This window comes from Fulmarus glacialis, unplaced genomic scaffold (assembly GCF_000690835.1).
Source record: "Fulmarus glacialis isolate BGI_N327 unplaced genomic scaffold, ASM69083v1 scaffold1016, whole genome shotgun sequence".
Taxonomy (NCBI): domain Eukaryota; kingdom Metazoa; phylum Chordata; class Aves; order Procellariiformes; family Procellariidae; genus Fulmarus; species Fulmarus glacialis.
In genome coordinates this window covers 100,873-111,916 of record NW_009217259.1, presented here as the reverse complement: position 1 = coordinate 111,916, position 11,044 = coordinate 100,873, and the positions used below count along the sequence as shown (strand labels likewise).

Genomic DNA, 11,044 nt, shown 5'->3' with positions numbered 1-11,044 from the left:
ACGGCGGAGGCAGCACCTTCAGCTCCGGGAGCAGCCGAGGCGTCAGCTCCAGCACGGGAGGCAGCGTGAGGATCGTTTCCAAGACCACCACTAGCAAAAAGACCATCAGATAAGGATGGCGAGCATGGGGCTCCCCGCGCGGATCACGACGTGTTTCCTGCCTTCCGAAAGCAAGTGCTGCCCTACGAAATCAATGGTGTAAATAGCTGCGCTAGACCCTCTCTCCTTCCTCCGTCCTTCAGCCTCCACCTTTGGGGCAGCGGGGGGAGACCAGGACCCCACCGCGAGAATCTGGAGCACCTTTGGCTAAATATAGGTTGTAACAGTCACCGACAGGGCTTTGGAGAGCCGTCGTGGAGCCGGATGGTGGCCCTCCTTCAGCACAGTCCTTGCTCTTCCCTTGCTTAAAGCGAAGTGGAAGCACTTTGCTGGACGGGGACAGCCGCGCTCGGCCACGCACGTTCGTTTCATTTGTCCTAAAACGAAAGTGACAGCCTTGTGAAGCCACCGGGTCCTCAGCAATGAGAATAGCTCCAAGATGCTCTAAAAGCCTCTGCCTGCAACACACGTTACAACCTCCAAATGTTTCGTCTGCAAGTAAAGATTTTTCCAGCCCCTTCTGTTTTCTCAGGCACCTGTGGGAAAGGTTATTGCTTTCTGTGTATATGAATTGCCACACTGATTTCTAACTTTGTCCTCATGGCTACAGCCTCTTCACTTCCAAGCTGTACGGTCCAATAAAGAGCATTTGTCATTTTTAAAATCTGCTGCTTTTTGGCTTTTCTTCTCTGCTGATCTGGGTACGGATGTGTGCCCCAGCTGCAGTGGGGACTCTCTGTAGGCAGTTCATGAGAAAGGACCATTGCCCTGAGGAAAAAACCCTCTGTTTTAGAACTCAGGCTCTGGCACAGCCCTGGGACAGGCTGAGGAGCACAGAAAGAAGGGTGGGATGGACGGAGAACTGAGGCACGGGGAGGAAAAGGTGCTTCAGGGCTGAGCCAAAAGCTGGATGAATCCCACCGCGGTGGTTAACCGCAAAGCTGCCCCTTCTGCCCGTCACTGCAGGAGTGAGAAAGGGCAGGGGAGTGGGAAAAGGGAGGTGATTCCCAAAGGTTTAGCTGGGATTCATGAGTTGGCACATGTGGGGCACGGCGCAGCCCGGCTGTGAGTTAACAATGCAAACAGGAGGAAACCTTACGGCAGAGGAGCCCAGCTCTGGCATCAGCACCACAGCACGGACACAGCGAGAACGGCAGCAAAGGCAGGGGAATGGAGCAGCCAAACATCGCCCCTACCAGACAGAGCAGCTGGAGGGAGGGCAGCAAAGAGGGGTGGACACAGGGCGAAGCGCCCAATATCCGCACGTGCAGTGTTTGCACATCGAGGTTTCCCTAGCACGCACAAATACCTCACTAAATACCTTGGCTGCTCCGCTGGAAGGGCTGTTTCGGGGCCTCAGCTTCATTTTGAACCTGAGGTAGTGGCCCCGCAGCTCCCGGCCTCCCAATTCCCATCCAGCCCCCCCAGGGTGGTTTCAAAGACCTGCCTGGATGGAGGGTTTCAGCCAGGCTCCCGCTCTGTTCCCGGGCCCCCTCCTGTGGCTCCGTGGGCATCCCCTGGCTCTTGCTCCCTGCCAGGCTGTGGGGCCAGGCACGAATCCTGGCAGCAGCGATTGGGAAGCACGGTGCGAGGTGGGAACCCAACCCCAAAGGCAGGACCTGGAGCATGACCCAAGGGTGAGGAAAGGGGCCAGGGCAGGAGGGGAGCAGATGAGGAAGGACCCGCAGCCCATTAGGGATGCCGGCCCAAAAGGAGACTGGTTGGTGTCCACCCCTCATCCCCTGCAAACTCCAACTGGGGGTGCACCCAAGCAGCACCCCAGGGAGGGAGAGAAGAGGGGGGGCATCAGCCATGTCTGCAAGGCAAAAGCACCTCATGCACGTCGTGCCGGAGCGCTCGCCGCAGGGAAATACCTCCGAGCTCCTGAGTCAATGGGACCCCGCGCACCCATCCTGCTGCGCAGAGGCGTGCGAGCACCAGACAATCCCCATGGTGTCTCCAGCAGGTGGGGGCCCAGAGCAAGAGAAAGGCATGGTGCCGCCCTGCCAGGGCTCGAAGCCCTGACGGTCCTACGGTGGGGCTGGGGTGGGGCTCACACCCCCGAGTCTCCCCTCCAGTGCATGGGAAGGAACAAGGAAACGATGGCTGTGGGAAGTCGGGGCAGCCCCTTTGCACCAGAGGAGGTTTGTGAAGGGTGAATGGGTTGGGCTTCGTTCATTTAACAGTTTGCATCAGTTTTCGAGCATCTGACCATGTTTCTTAGACTGTTTTAAGGAAATAGAGTGAAGCTTGCAAAGCAGAACCATTTGTTACAGGCAGGGTGTCAGAACTGGGCTATTGTTGCTAAACTATATTTCTTTTTTTTTTTTTTTAAATTATTGAAAATGTCAAATATAAGTTTGTTTCATTTTGTTTTTTTTTAACAGAAGTGTGCACATGTTGCTGAGCCACCAGCTGCAGCAACACGTGGGCCACCACCAACACTGAACCCTCCGTGAAACTTGTCCATGCTGCCAAGCCCCTACCCTCCGCGCCGTACCTGGGCATCTCTGCAGCCTCCGTCAGTCTGGTGCCACAGGCTGCTGTCGGGTCCTTCTGAGGGTGAGGATGGTACCGAGGTAAAAAAGCACTGAGCAGCTATCGGTCTCTTTTCTGTTTCCACGGGAAGTGTTTTAAAAGCCCACCCTGGCACCTCTTCTCTGAGAAAGCAGACAGGAGGTGCAAAAAGTAATCTTCTAGTCACCTTCTTCTGATCTGCAGAGACCTGGAAAACTCACATATTCAAGTCAAACTTGACAAGTAATTTTAGTTACAACTTAAACATTAGGTGAAATATATTTTTAAAACCAACATTTAATTTCAACGTTTCCTAGGGGAAGCTGAAACATCGCGCCTTAACATTCCCAAAACGAGACTTTGCAGCTTTTTGACTCAAAAGCAGAATTTTCATCAAAGGAAATTATTTTGGTTTAATTTGCGAATGGTTTACACAGCCTGCAAATGAAATAAGACATGAAACGGCTGCAGGGAAGGTAACACAGGACGCAGCAAAACCAGCAGTGGAACAATACTCCCAGCTCCCATCTGTGAGGCATGTTCAGTCTGAGTGCTGCTATTTAAACAGGGCAGCAACATCCCGCTGCCCAGAGCGGTTGGAGATCGGAGTCCGGCTGCACGCAATGCCAAGCGCCGCGGGACAGCAGCGGGGACCTCTGGGCTCACGTGCAGTGCAATATCCACTGCACGGTAAATAAACATAAGGCCCCATAAAATTGGTGTACCATGACTGGATACGCTTTCCAGGACACATGAATAATCCTTTTTTATCTTACCGACTCTGAGAATAGCATTGTGCGGATCCAATTTCTTTTAATAGGGAGAAATCAAACTTCACACAAGTGCTACGGCTCTTTGCAAGGAAACTCGAACCAGGAGCAGTGCTCGGTGCAGGATGGAGCTGAGGGACATGCCACGTGCAGGCACAGAGCTGATCCGAAATAATGGGACTTTCCAGCAACACCACTTCCAGGCTTGGTTTTCTTTATCGGGAGAAAAGATGTACCCTGGGGCCATGAGAAAGGACGAGATGCTACAATACTGCTGTGATAACCTTCAATGTTGAAAGATCTTGCTTTCCATGTGGAGCTCGGTAGACATCACAGCCCTACTCAGGGCTTAAAGATAGGCTCAGAAAGCATTACAACACAATTTGGGATATTTAGGTTTCTTCGGGTACCACCATCTAAGCACCAGTTTTGCACGCAGAATAGGATAAAGGAGGTATCAGCTCACACCCACCTAAGGTCAGCGGCTCTTTCAAGATGCAACAAGCCATCAGGGGAAATGAGACCTCCCCACTCTGTATAAAGCATCTGGCAACAACAACAATAATGAAGGCAAAGTTATTCCAAAACCCTGGGCTGTATCGGTGTCTCTGTGCTAGCACAGAAAACAATTATCTGGAGAAAGCAGGTCACACCTACACTTCAAAGTCATCTAGTAGTTACAGCTGACTGGCCTCCAGATACCACTGGGAACAGGCTCAAAGGACTGCAACACCCATCACGGGGCAACACCTATGGGAAAGCTTCTGAGGAGTTCATCCTAATTCATCCCTTCGGGAAATGAGATTCACGGACAGGAGGTCTCTCAGAGTTCCCCGTCCCCGCAGCACAGGGATGCTGTGAGTTGCGTGGTCCCCCGTGGAAAAAGCTCAAGGGTGACCAGCAGGACTTCATTAACTTGGGATGAAATAGTAAATTACGGTCAAAATGAGTAGGGTTTGAATTTAGGTTAGCAGCCCAAGTTTAACCCAAAGGCTTTAATTTAAGCAATTAACCTAAATTACAGCCTTGACTTTACTGATAATTAAACTGAGATTAGGTAGCACAGGTGAATCAACCCAAGTTAGTAAGACATGCTCTTATTTTACAAATATATGTATTTTTGCAAACAAAACACACAGAGGCACTTGTAAAAATTTCAGCTTTGTCTGAGAAAGAGCATCCATCAACAGATGAAGGCTTCCGAGGCGGATGCTGGAGAGGAGCAGCGGTGCAGAGAGATGGAGAGGAGGTGACGAAAAGCTGTTGGAGGTATCCCCTGTTCACTGGCTGGGTACACAGAAAATGGTTCAAATTTCTCACTGAAGGGGTTGGAGTTGCCTTTATTGCCCTGATAGAGTCAGAACTCACTTTCCTAATCTCAAAGGAGAGTTATTACCTTGATATCAGTATGATGCCAGAACCAAACGCAGCCAAGACTTTACTCCCAGGTTTACACCAGCATGCTGTAAAGGGATCTCCTGCCTCTTGGTCTGGGACTTGCGCCCGCCGCTGCCTGCCCCCTCTGCTCAGCCTGTTAGGACGAAATGAGGAGGGGAAAGAAAGAAAAAGGCTTCAGAGCCTGCTCAACCTCACAGACGGCCTCTGCCACGTCAGGGGGACTCTCACACGGCGGGACCTGCTCAAACGCAGCTCCCTTTGTTTGATTAGGAGGAAAAACTAGAGAGCAGCTTGAGTGAGCACAAGCATTATCCTCTGGTGGAGGAGAAAAAGTCCGTATCAGAGCAAGCTATCTGCATCAGAGCAGCAAATTCATTACATGCCTGGAGCTGCAGGGTGCACAGGAGACACTCCCCCAGGAGCTACATGGAAACCCTGTGTTTCACCAACAGAGCAGGGTGGGGGCCCCCCTTGCCATCACCCCATACCCCAAACCTGTAGCTACAGCTCCTTGTGCTCACAGTTCTGCCTTTTGTAATTACCTCTCAAATTCCTTCCAGATGAGTGGCAACCGCATCACCTCCACCCTAGTGCAAATGTGAAATGGAAAGAAATTAATTTCTTTTTACTTGGTTGGAGGAGCTGTATTATTACTATTATTAACAATGGACTCCAACGCAGTTGGCGTATTCTTTAGCCAAAAAAGACAAGTTTCATATGTAAAAGGAGCCTGAGGGGAAAAAGGAAAGTACTGACGCATCACGCTGTTAGTAACCAAGGGTGGGTTTCAGGCTGGCTAACTCTGCACACTCTGAGTCAGCCACCTGGTCTACCCACGTAGTGTTGGTGAAGGTGGAAAGCCATCTTCAGGGGCATCTCCATCCATCTACCTTAGGATCGGAGAATCTGCTATTCGGGGGTGATCTCCACTGACTACACAAGAATACAGAAAAGCTTTCGGATAGTCAAAGTTACGCAAAATCGATAGTACCCGAGAGAGCAATTCCCAAAGAAGCCATAGGCATTTAAGGCGGCTGGCAACTTGCATCTGCCTTTGAAGGTCTTGCTACCTGGGACTTGCATCTATATGAATCAAGCACGCTATGTGGGGGGGAATCAATCTCATGCATTCAGGTCATGACATCTGTCAATTGGTGGGCAAAACCCTAAGGCTGATCAATAATCCACTGCCTTTCGGATGCAGACCTGTTGGTTCAATCCATTTACTTCCAGTTCCCATGGGTACAAACGTGTGGGCAGTCAGACCCAATGAGACCGCCCCACTGGGCAAAAATTGCAGGATTACCCCTTCCTTACAAAAAAAGCTCAGTCTTGTAACAGACACCAAAATAAACAAACAATTGCTATTTATTCCCCCCTTCATTTAAAAACTCAATTGCAAACACAATCCATCTGAAAGAAAGCAGCTGGGGAAACAACGGGGACCCAAAGTATTTCTGGGAGTTTCCTTTACCCTTGCAAGACAGGGGCAGATCGAAGCACAACACCCCTCCACCGTGGTGATTCCTCAACATTACGTTATTCCTGTACCGCAGCCAGCAGCTGCTTAGACTCGCAGACAACACGGGAGGAAGCTGTTCGGGGGGGATGCGTTTGCAAGTTCACTCTCTTGTATAAATAAATTATGTATGAATCATCTTTTCCTGAACAACCCGAAACACAACGAGGGCCAGAAACACTTGCTGTCCCTCAAAATGAATTATTTTTCCACATTTTTCTATTTGACTTGCTACTCAAACTGCCTGCCACGCTAAACGCAAAGCAAAGGGCTGTGTTGGTACCTGTGGCTGAGAAAGGAAAGATCCAGGATGTCTTACTGTGTCCAGATTGCTGTGGGTCTGGGCAAAGGGAATCCTGCAGAGCACTTTCCTAGTGGATTCAAGCAGGCAGGATCACACTTTCAGATGTGCAGTGCTGAAAGAGCTGATTAAATCTTTGGGAAACTACGTCGTGTTTATAAACTGTGAGTAGGGAACAGCCCCCGAGCACTCCATTTCCATAGAGCCAGTGGATTCAAAGGAGTTCCCATTCCCACAATCTTTCCTCCTTTTTTTTCTTTTGGTTTGTTTGTTTGTTTCCATCCTGCTAAAATACCAAAGTCCAATTCTTAGAAGCCGAGGTACTAGCACAACTATTTGTGATAGAGCTCAAGGGCAGCTGTCAAAATCCACACATGAATAAAAGACCTTGTCAAAACATTTCATTTTCATTCATGTATTTTTTTTAGTGACAGAAGAGTAAGTCTGCAGAAGCAGGATTTTCAGAAGAGATCAGCTCAGGGAGCTGAGCCTTTATAGGGATGGAAGCAAAACTATTTCTGCATATATTTTGTGGTGGCATAGAGGGGACCCTGCAGTACACATCACAAAAACCCAGGACAGAACAATTTACTGCATGGCTTGCTGAAAAACATTACTCTGCCCGATATAGATCCCTTTCCTAAAACACAAGGGACCATAACTTTTCAAAGCCCTTCTCGTGAACAGAAAAGGGGCGAAAGCAATCCCGAGGGATGAAGTTTTCAAATGAGAGAGGTGTTGAGTGACAGGCATTTTGAACGGTGTTTTCCTCCCTGTGCCCAGCGTGACTCATTGCAACTTTCAAACGCTTTGATATGGCAAAGAGTCTGGCTGTCTACAAAGACGGCAGAAGGCGACAGTTATTCCCAAACAATACCACTGTTGCTCAGAACCTGGCTATATTATTTCAGAAGGGCGTGTGTGCGGAGTGAGTTCACTCTCCAGAATGCTGTTGGACATGCCAAGCCTAATTAATCAGAAAGATGATCCACCTCATCAAACCCATCCCAGTCTCATACATGCATAAAAGGGCTCTCCCGAGCCCGTGGAGAGCACAGGTTCATCTTTCTCCTTTCCCTCCTACTCCTTGCTCCAGGCCAGCACCTTTGCTCTTTTATTCTTGCTGTAGCATCCATCCCAATCCAAAAGCCAGAAATGTCTCGCCAGTCCACTGTGAGGATTCAGAGGGGAAGAAGTGGCTTCAGCGCTGCTTCGGCCATCGTCCCAAACACGTGCCGCACCAGCTTCAGTTCACGCTCTGTCACCCGGGTCGGAAACTGCAATGCTGGCAGCGGGTTTGCTAGGGTTGGTGGTGGCTTTGGAAGCAAAAGCCTCTACAATGTTGGTGGATGCAAGAGGATCTCTGTGGCTGGAAGGGGTGGTAGCTTCTATGGATCTGCAGGTTTTGGTGGTGGCGCTGGTAGCGTGTACGGTGGTGGCTTTGGCATGCCAGCTAACCTTGGCTATGGATATGGTGCATTTGGTGGTGGCATGGGTGGCCCTGGATTCCCAGCTGGGGGCATCCACGAAGTCTCCGTCAACCAGAGCCTTCTGAAACCTCTCAACTTGGAGATTGACCCCAGCATCCAAAGGATCCGAAAGGAGGAGAAGGAACAAATCAAAACCCTCAACAACAAATTTGCCTCCTTCATTGACAAGGTGAGACATGAGCTTCCCTAAGTATCTTGTCCTGATTTTTTTGATGGGGACTCTTTTCTTAGCTGCTTTCTGAGCACATAAGCTGATCAAGAAGGAATAGAAGTGAGGAATGAGACTGGAAGATGCCCAGTCCCCGGAAATTCCAGGGAACGGTACCTGCTACGTAGTGGTTGCTATGAATTAATCATCCAGTATTCAAGGTCCTCCTCATTTGCTGCTAGACATCTCAATAGGCAGTGGACAAAGAAAGCTCTAGAAGACAATCCCATCCTTCTGGAGATGTTGGGCTCTCTCCATTGAGCATTATAGGAGTCTTGATAACAGTTTTTTAGATGGTTAAAGTGAGATGCAAGCAACCCATCTAAAATGACCAAGAAAGGAATCACATGAATTGGCACTAGGGAGAAGTAAGATTCTCATTGCTTGAATTTCCTCAAAGGCATTTAAAGCTATCATTGCAACAGTACCAGCATGTTTGGACTGTTAGTTCAAAATAGCAAAATCTGATCCGACACTGTCTGTCCGCTTCATTTCTTTGTTAACTGTATTAGATGCACAAAAGTATCTGCTTGATTTCTGCTCTGGTTGAGCAGCTCCTCTTTGGTTTCAAGCAAAATGCTACAGTATTTTGGATCTTTTGTGGGGTTGGGGAGCTATATTGAAGAAATGGCACTTTACTATTGTTTTCTTAATAAGAGTGCAAACTCTGTTCTGCTCCTTATCTGATTTTGCACGCACTTTTCACACAAAATGCATGCACTTTGTCTTGATTTAGCAAAGCAATGAAGGGGAAGCATGGTGCAAGAAAATCAGTAGTCATTCCAGGGTTTGTTTGCAATATTAAGCAGGGTCCTTGCAGTCAAACAGCAAATTTCTTATTCTACCAGATGAGAATTTGGCTATGAAAACCAACCGGAAAGAGTACTTCACCACCTCAGCTAGTAGTGAGATCCCACATTTGCAAAGAAAGCTCTCCGTAATTCCTGCTCTTTCAAAACATCTTCAGGATATTTCTGCTTGCAGGTCCGATTCCTTGAGCAACAAAATAAAGTGCTGGAAACCAAGTGGAGCCTGCTTCAGGAGCAGGGGATGAAAACAGTTAGGAACAACTTGGAGCCGCTTTTTGAGACTTACATCAACAACCTCAGGATGCAGCTGAACAGTTTGCTGAGCGACAAGGGAAGGCTGGAGGGAGAGCTTGTCAACACACAGTACCTGGTTGAGGATTTCAAGAAGAAGTAAGTCTATTGAGCTAGTGGTCTACTCACCTAGGCAGGTGCAGCCTTTCTCCATTCAACGTCCTTAAGCCAACTGGGGGATCCAGGAGAGTCCGGGACACAGGAATTCCTGACAGTGAAGGTTGTGACATTTTCTCAGGATAAATGGTAACGGAGTAATAGATCCAAATGCACAAACATTTAGGGAATAATTTAGAATATGATCAAAGACTTATTAACTAAATTACCTACTGAGAAAAAAAAAAATTACACAGTAGATCTGAGAGTTTCAGGACAGCATGCTTAATTTGCTTAAGACAGGCAGAAGGAGTATGACTGATGGCCAGAAATAGGAAAGAAAGAATAGATTCTTCAAAATTTTTTTGATGTACTTGTTTTAACTGGTTTAGCCTAGGAACATGCTCATGGTCTCTTATTCAGATGCTCTGTAGGAGAAAAGAACATTGTATGCAAAATGCTCTTAAAGGAAGTTCATTCCAGCAAACTAAAATCACCTCCGTCTGTTACTTGCCTAAACAAATGCTCCTTCTGCCTCCCTCCATTAGGTATGAAGATGAAATCAACAGGCGTACAGTTGCAGAGAATGAATTTGTGACACTCAAGAAGGTGAGAGGAAATTACAGAATACCATCTGATGACTATTTGTAGAGCTCTAATCACCTATTCATTCATATTCCAACAGCTTTTTTTATGGTTTCTTCCCTGGACTGTTATTGCAGAGATACGCGTGTTCCTGACTTGCTAATAAGAGTTTAAAACACACTACCTAAACCTCTCGTCCTCCAGGATGTAGATGCTGCCTATATGAACAAGGTGGAACTACAAGCCAAGGTAGATGCGCTGACTGAAGAAATTAATTTCCTGAGAGCCCTCTACGAAGCAGTGAGTACAACCACCTCCCAAGACATTTCAACCCTCAGTTAAGAGCTTCCCTCCCTCCTTTCCTCTGAAAGCCTATAATTTCTTCCCCCAGGAGATGCTAAATCCTTTACCTCTTTAGAGTTATACCAACCGTCTTAGCTGTTTAGATAACAATCTGTAGCCTCTCCCAGGTCTGCATGCTCATCTGAAAGGATGAAAAGGCATCTCTCAAGTGAATTAGCTCACCTAATCCCCTGTGCACTTTGCAGGAGCTGTCTCAGATGCAGACACAGATCTCTGACACCTCTGTCGTTCTCACCATGGACAACAACCGAAACCTGGACCTGGACAGCATCATCTCGGAGGTCAAAGCGCAGTACGAGGACATCGCCAACAGAAGCCGGGCTGAAGCAGAGTCCTGGTACCAAACCAAGGTGAAGAAACTGGGGGTTTCCGTGTTGTTATCTTCATGTCTTGTCTTGAACAGATAAAGACTGACTCTTCCAAGAAAACCTTCTCAAATACTGCATCTTGCACAGCAGCACTCCAGCTGCTAGTCTGGGCTCGAGGAGGGACCCATGCTTTCAGGCACCTGGGTTACTCCAAAAACGATGGATTTTACCTTGGGTGATCGTTCCTCTCTCTGTGACAGTACGAAGAGCTGCAGGCTACGGCAGGCAGG

The 11,044-nt window shown here is 48.2% G+C and overlaps 1 protein-coding gene across 1 annotated transcript in view; it reads left to right on the top strand.

The window, feature by feature from the left end:
• The first annotated feature begins 7,759 nt into the window (after nucleotides 1–7,759).
• Nucleotides 7,760–11,044, top strand: part of LOC104078075 (keratin, type II cytoskeletal 6A-like) — a 4,442-nt gene continuing 1,157 nt past the window's right edge. The window contains 6 exon segments of the mRNA XM_009579582.1: nucleotides 7,760–8,263; nucleotides 9,287–9,501; nucleotides 10,047–10,107; nucleotides 10,288–10,383; nucleotides 10,632–10,796; nucleotides 11,015–11,044. The exon segment at nucleotides 11,015–11,044 is cut by the window's right edge and continues 3 nt beyond it. Coding sequence (XP_009577877.1) covers nucleotides 7,760–8,263; nucleotides 9,287–9,501; nucleotides 10,047–10,107; nucleotides 10,288–10,383; nucleotides 10,632–10,796; nucleotides 11,015–11,044 — 1,071 coding nt within the window.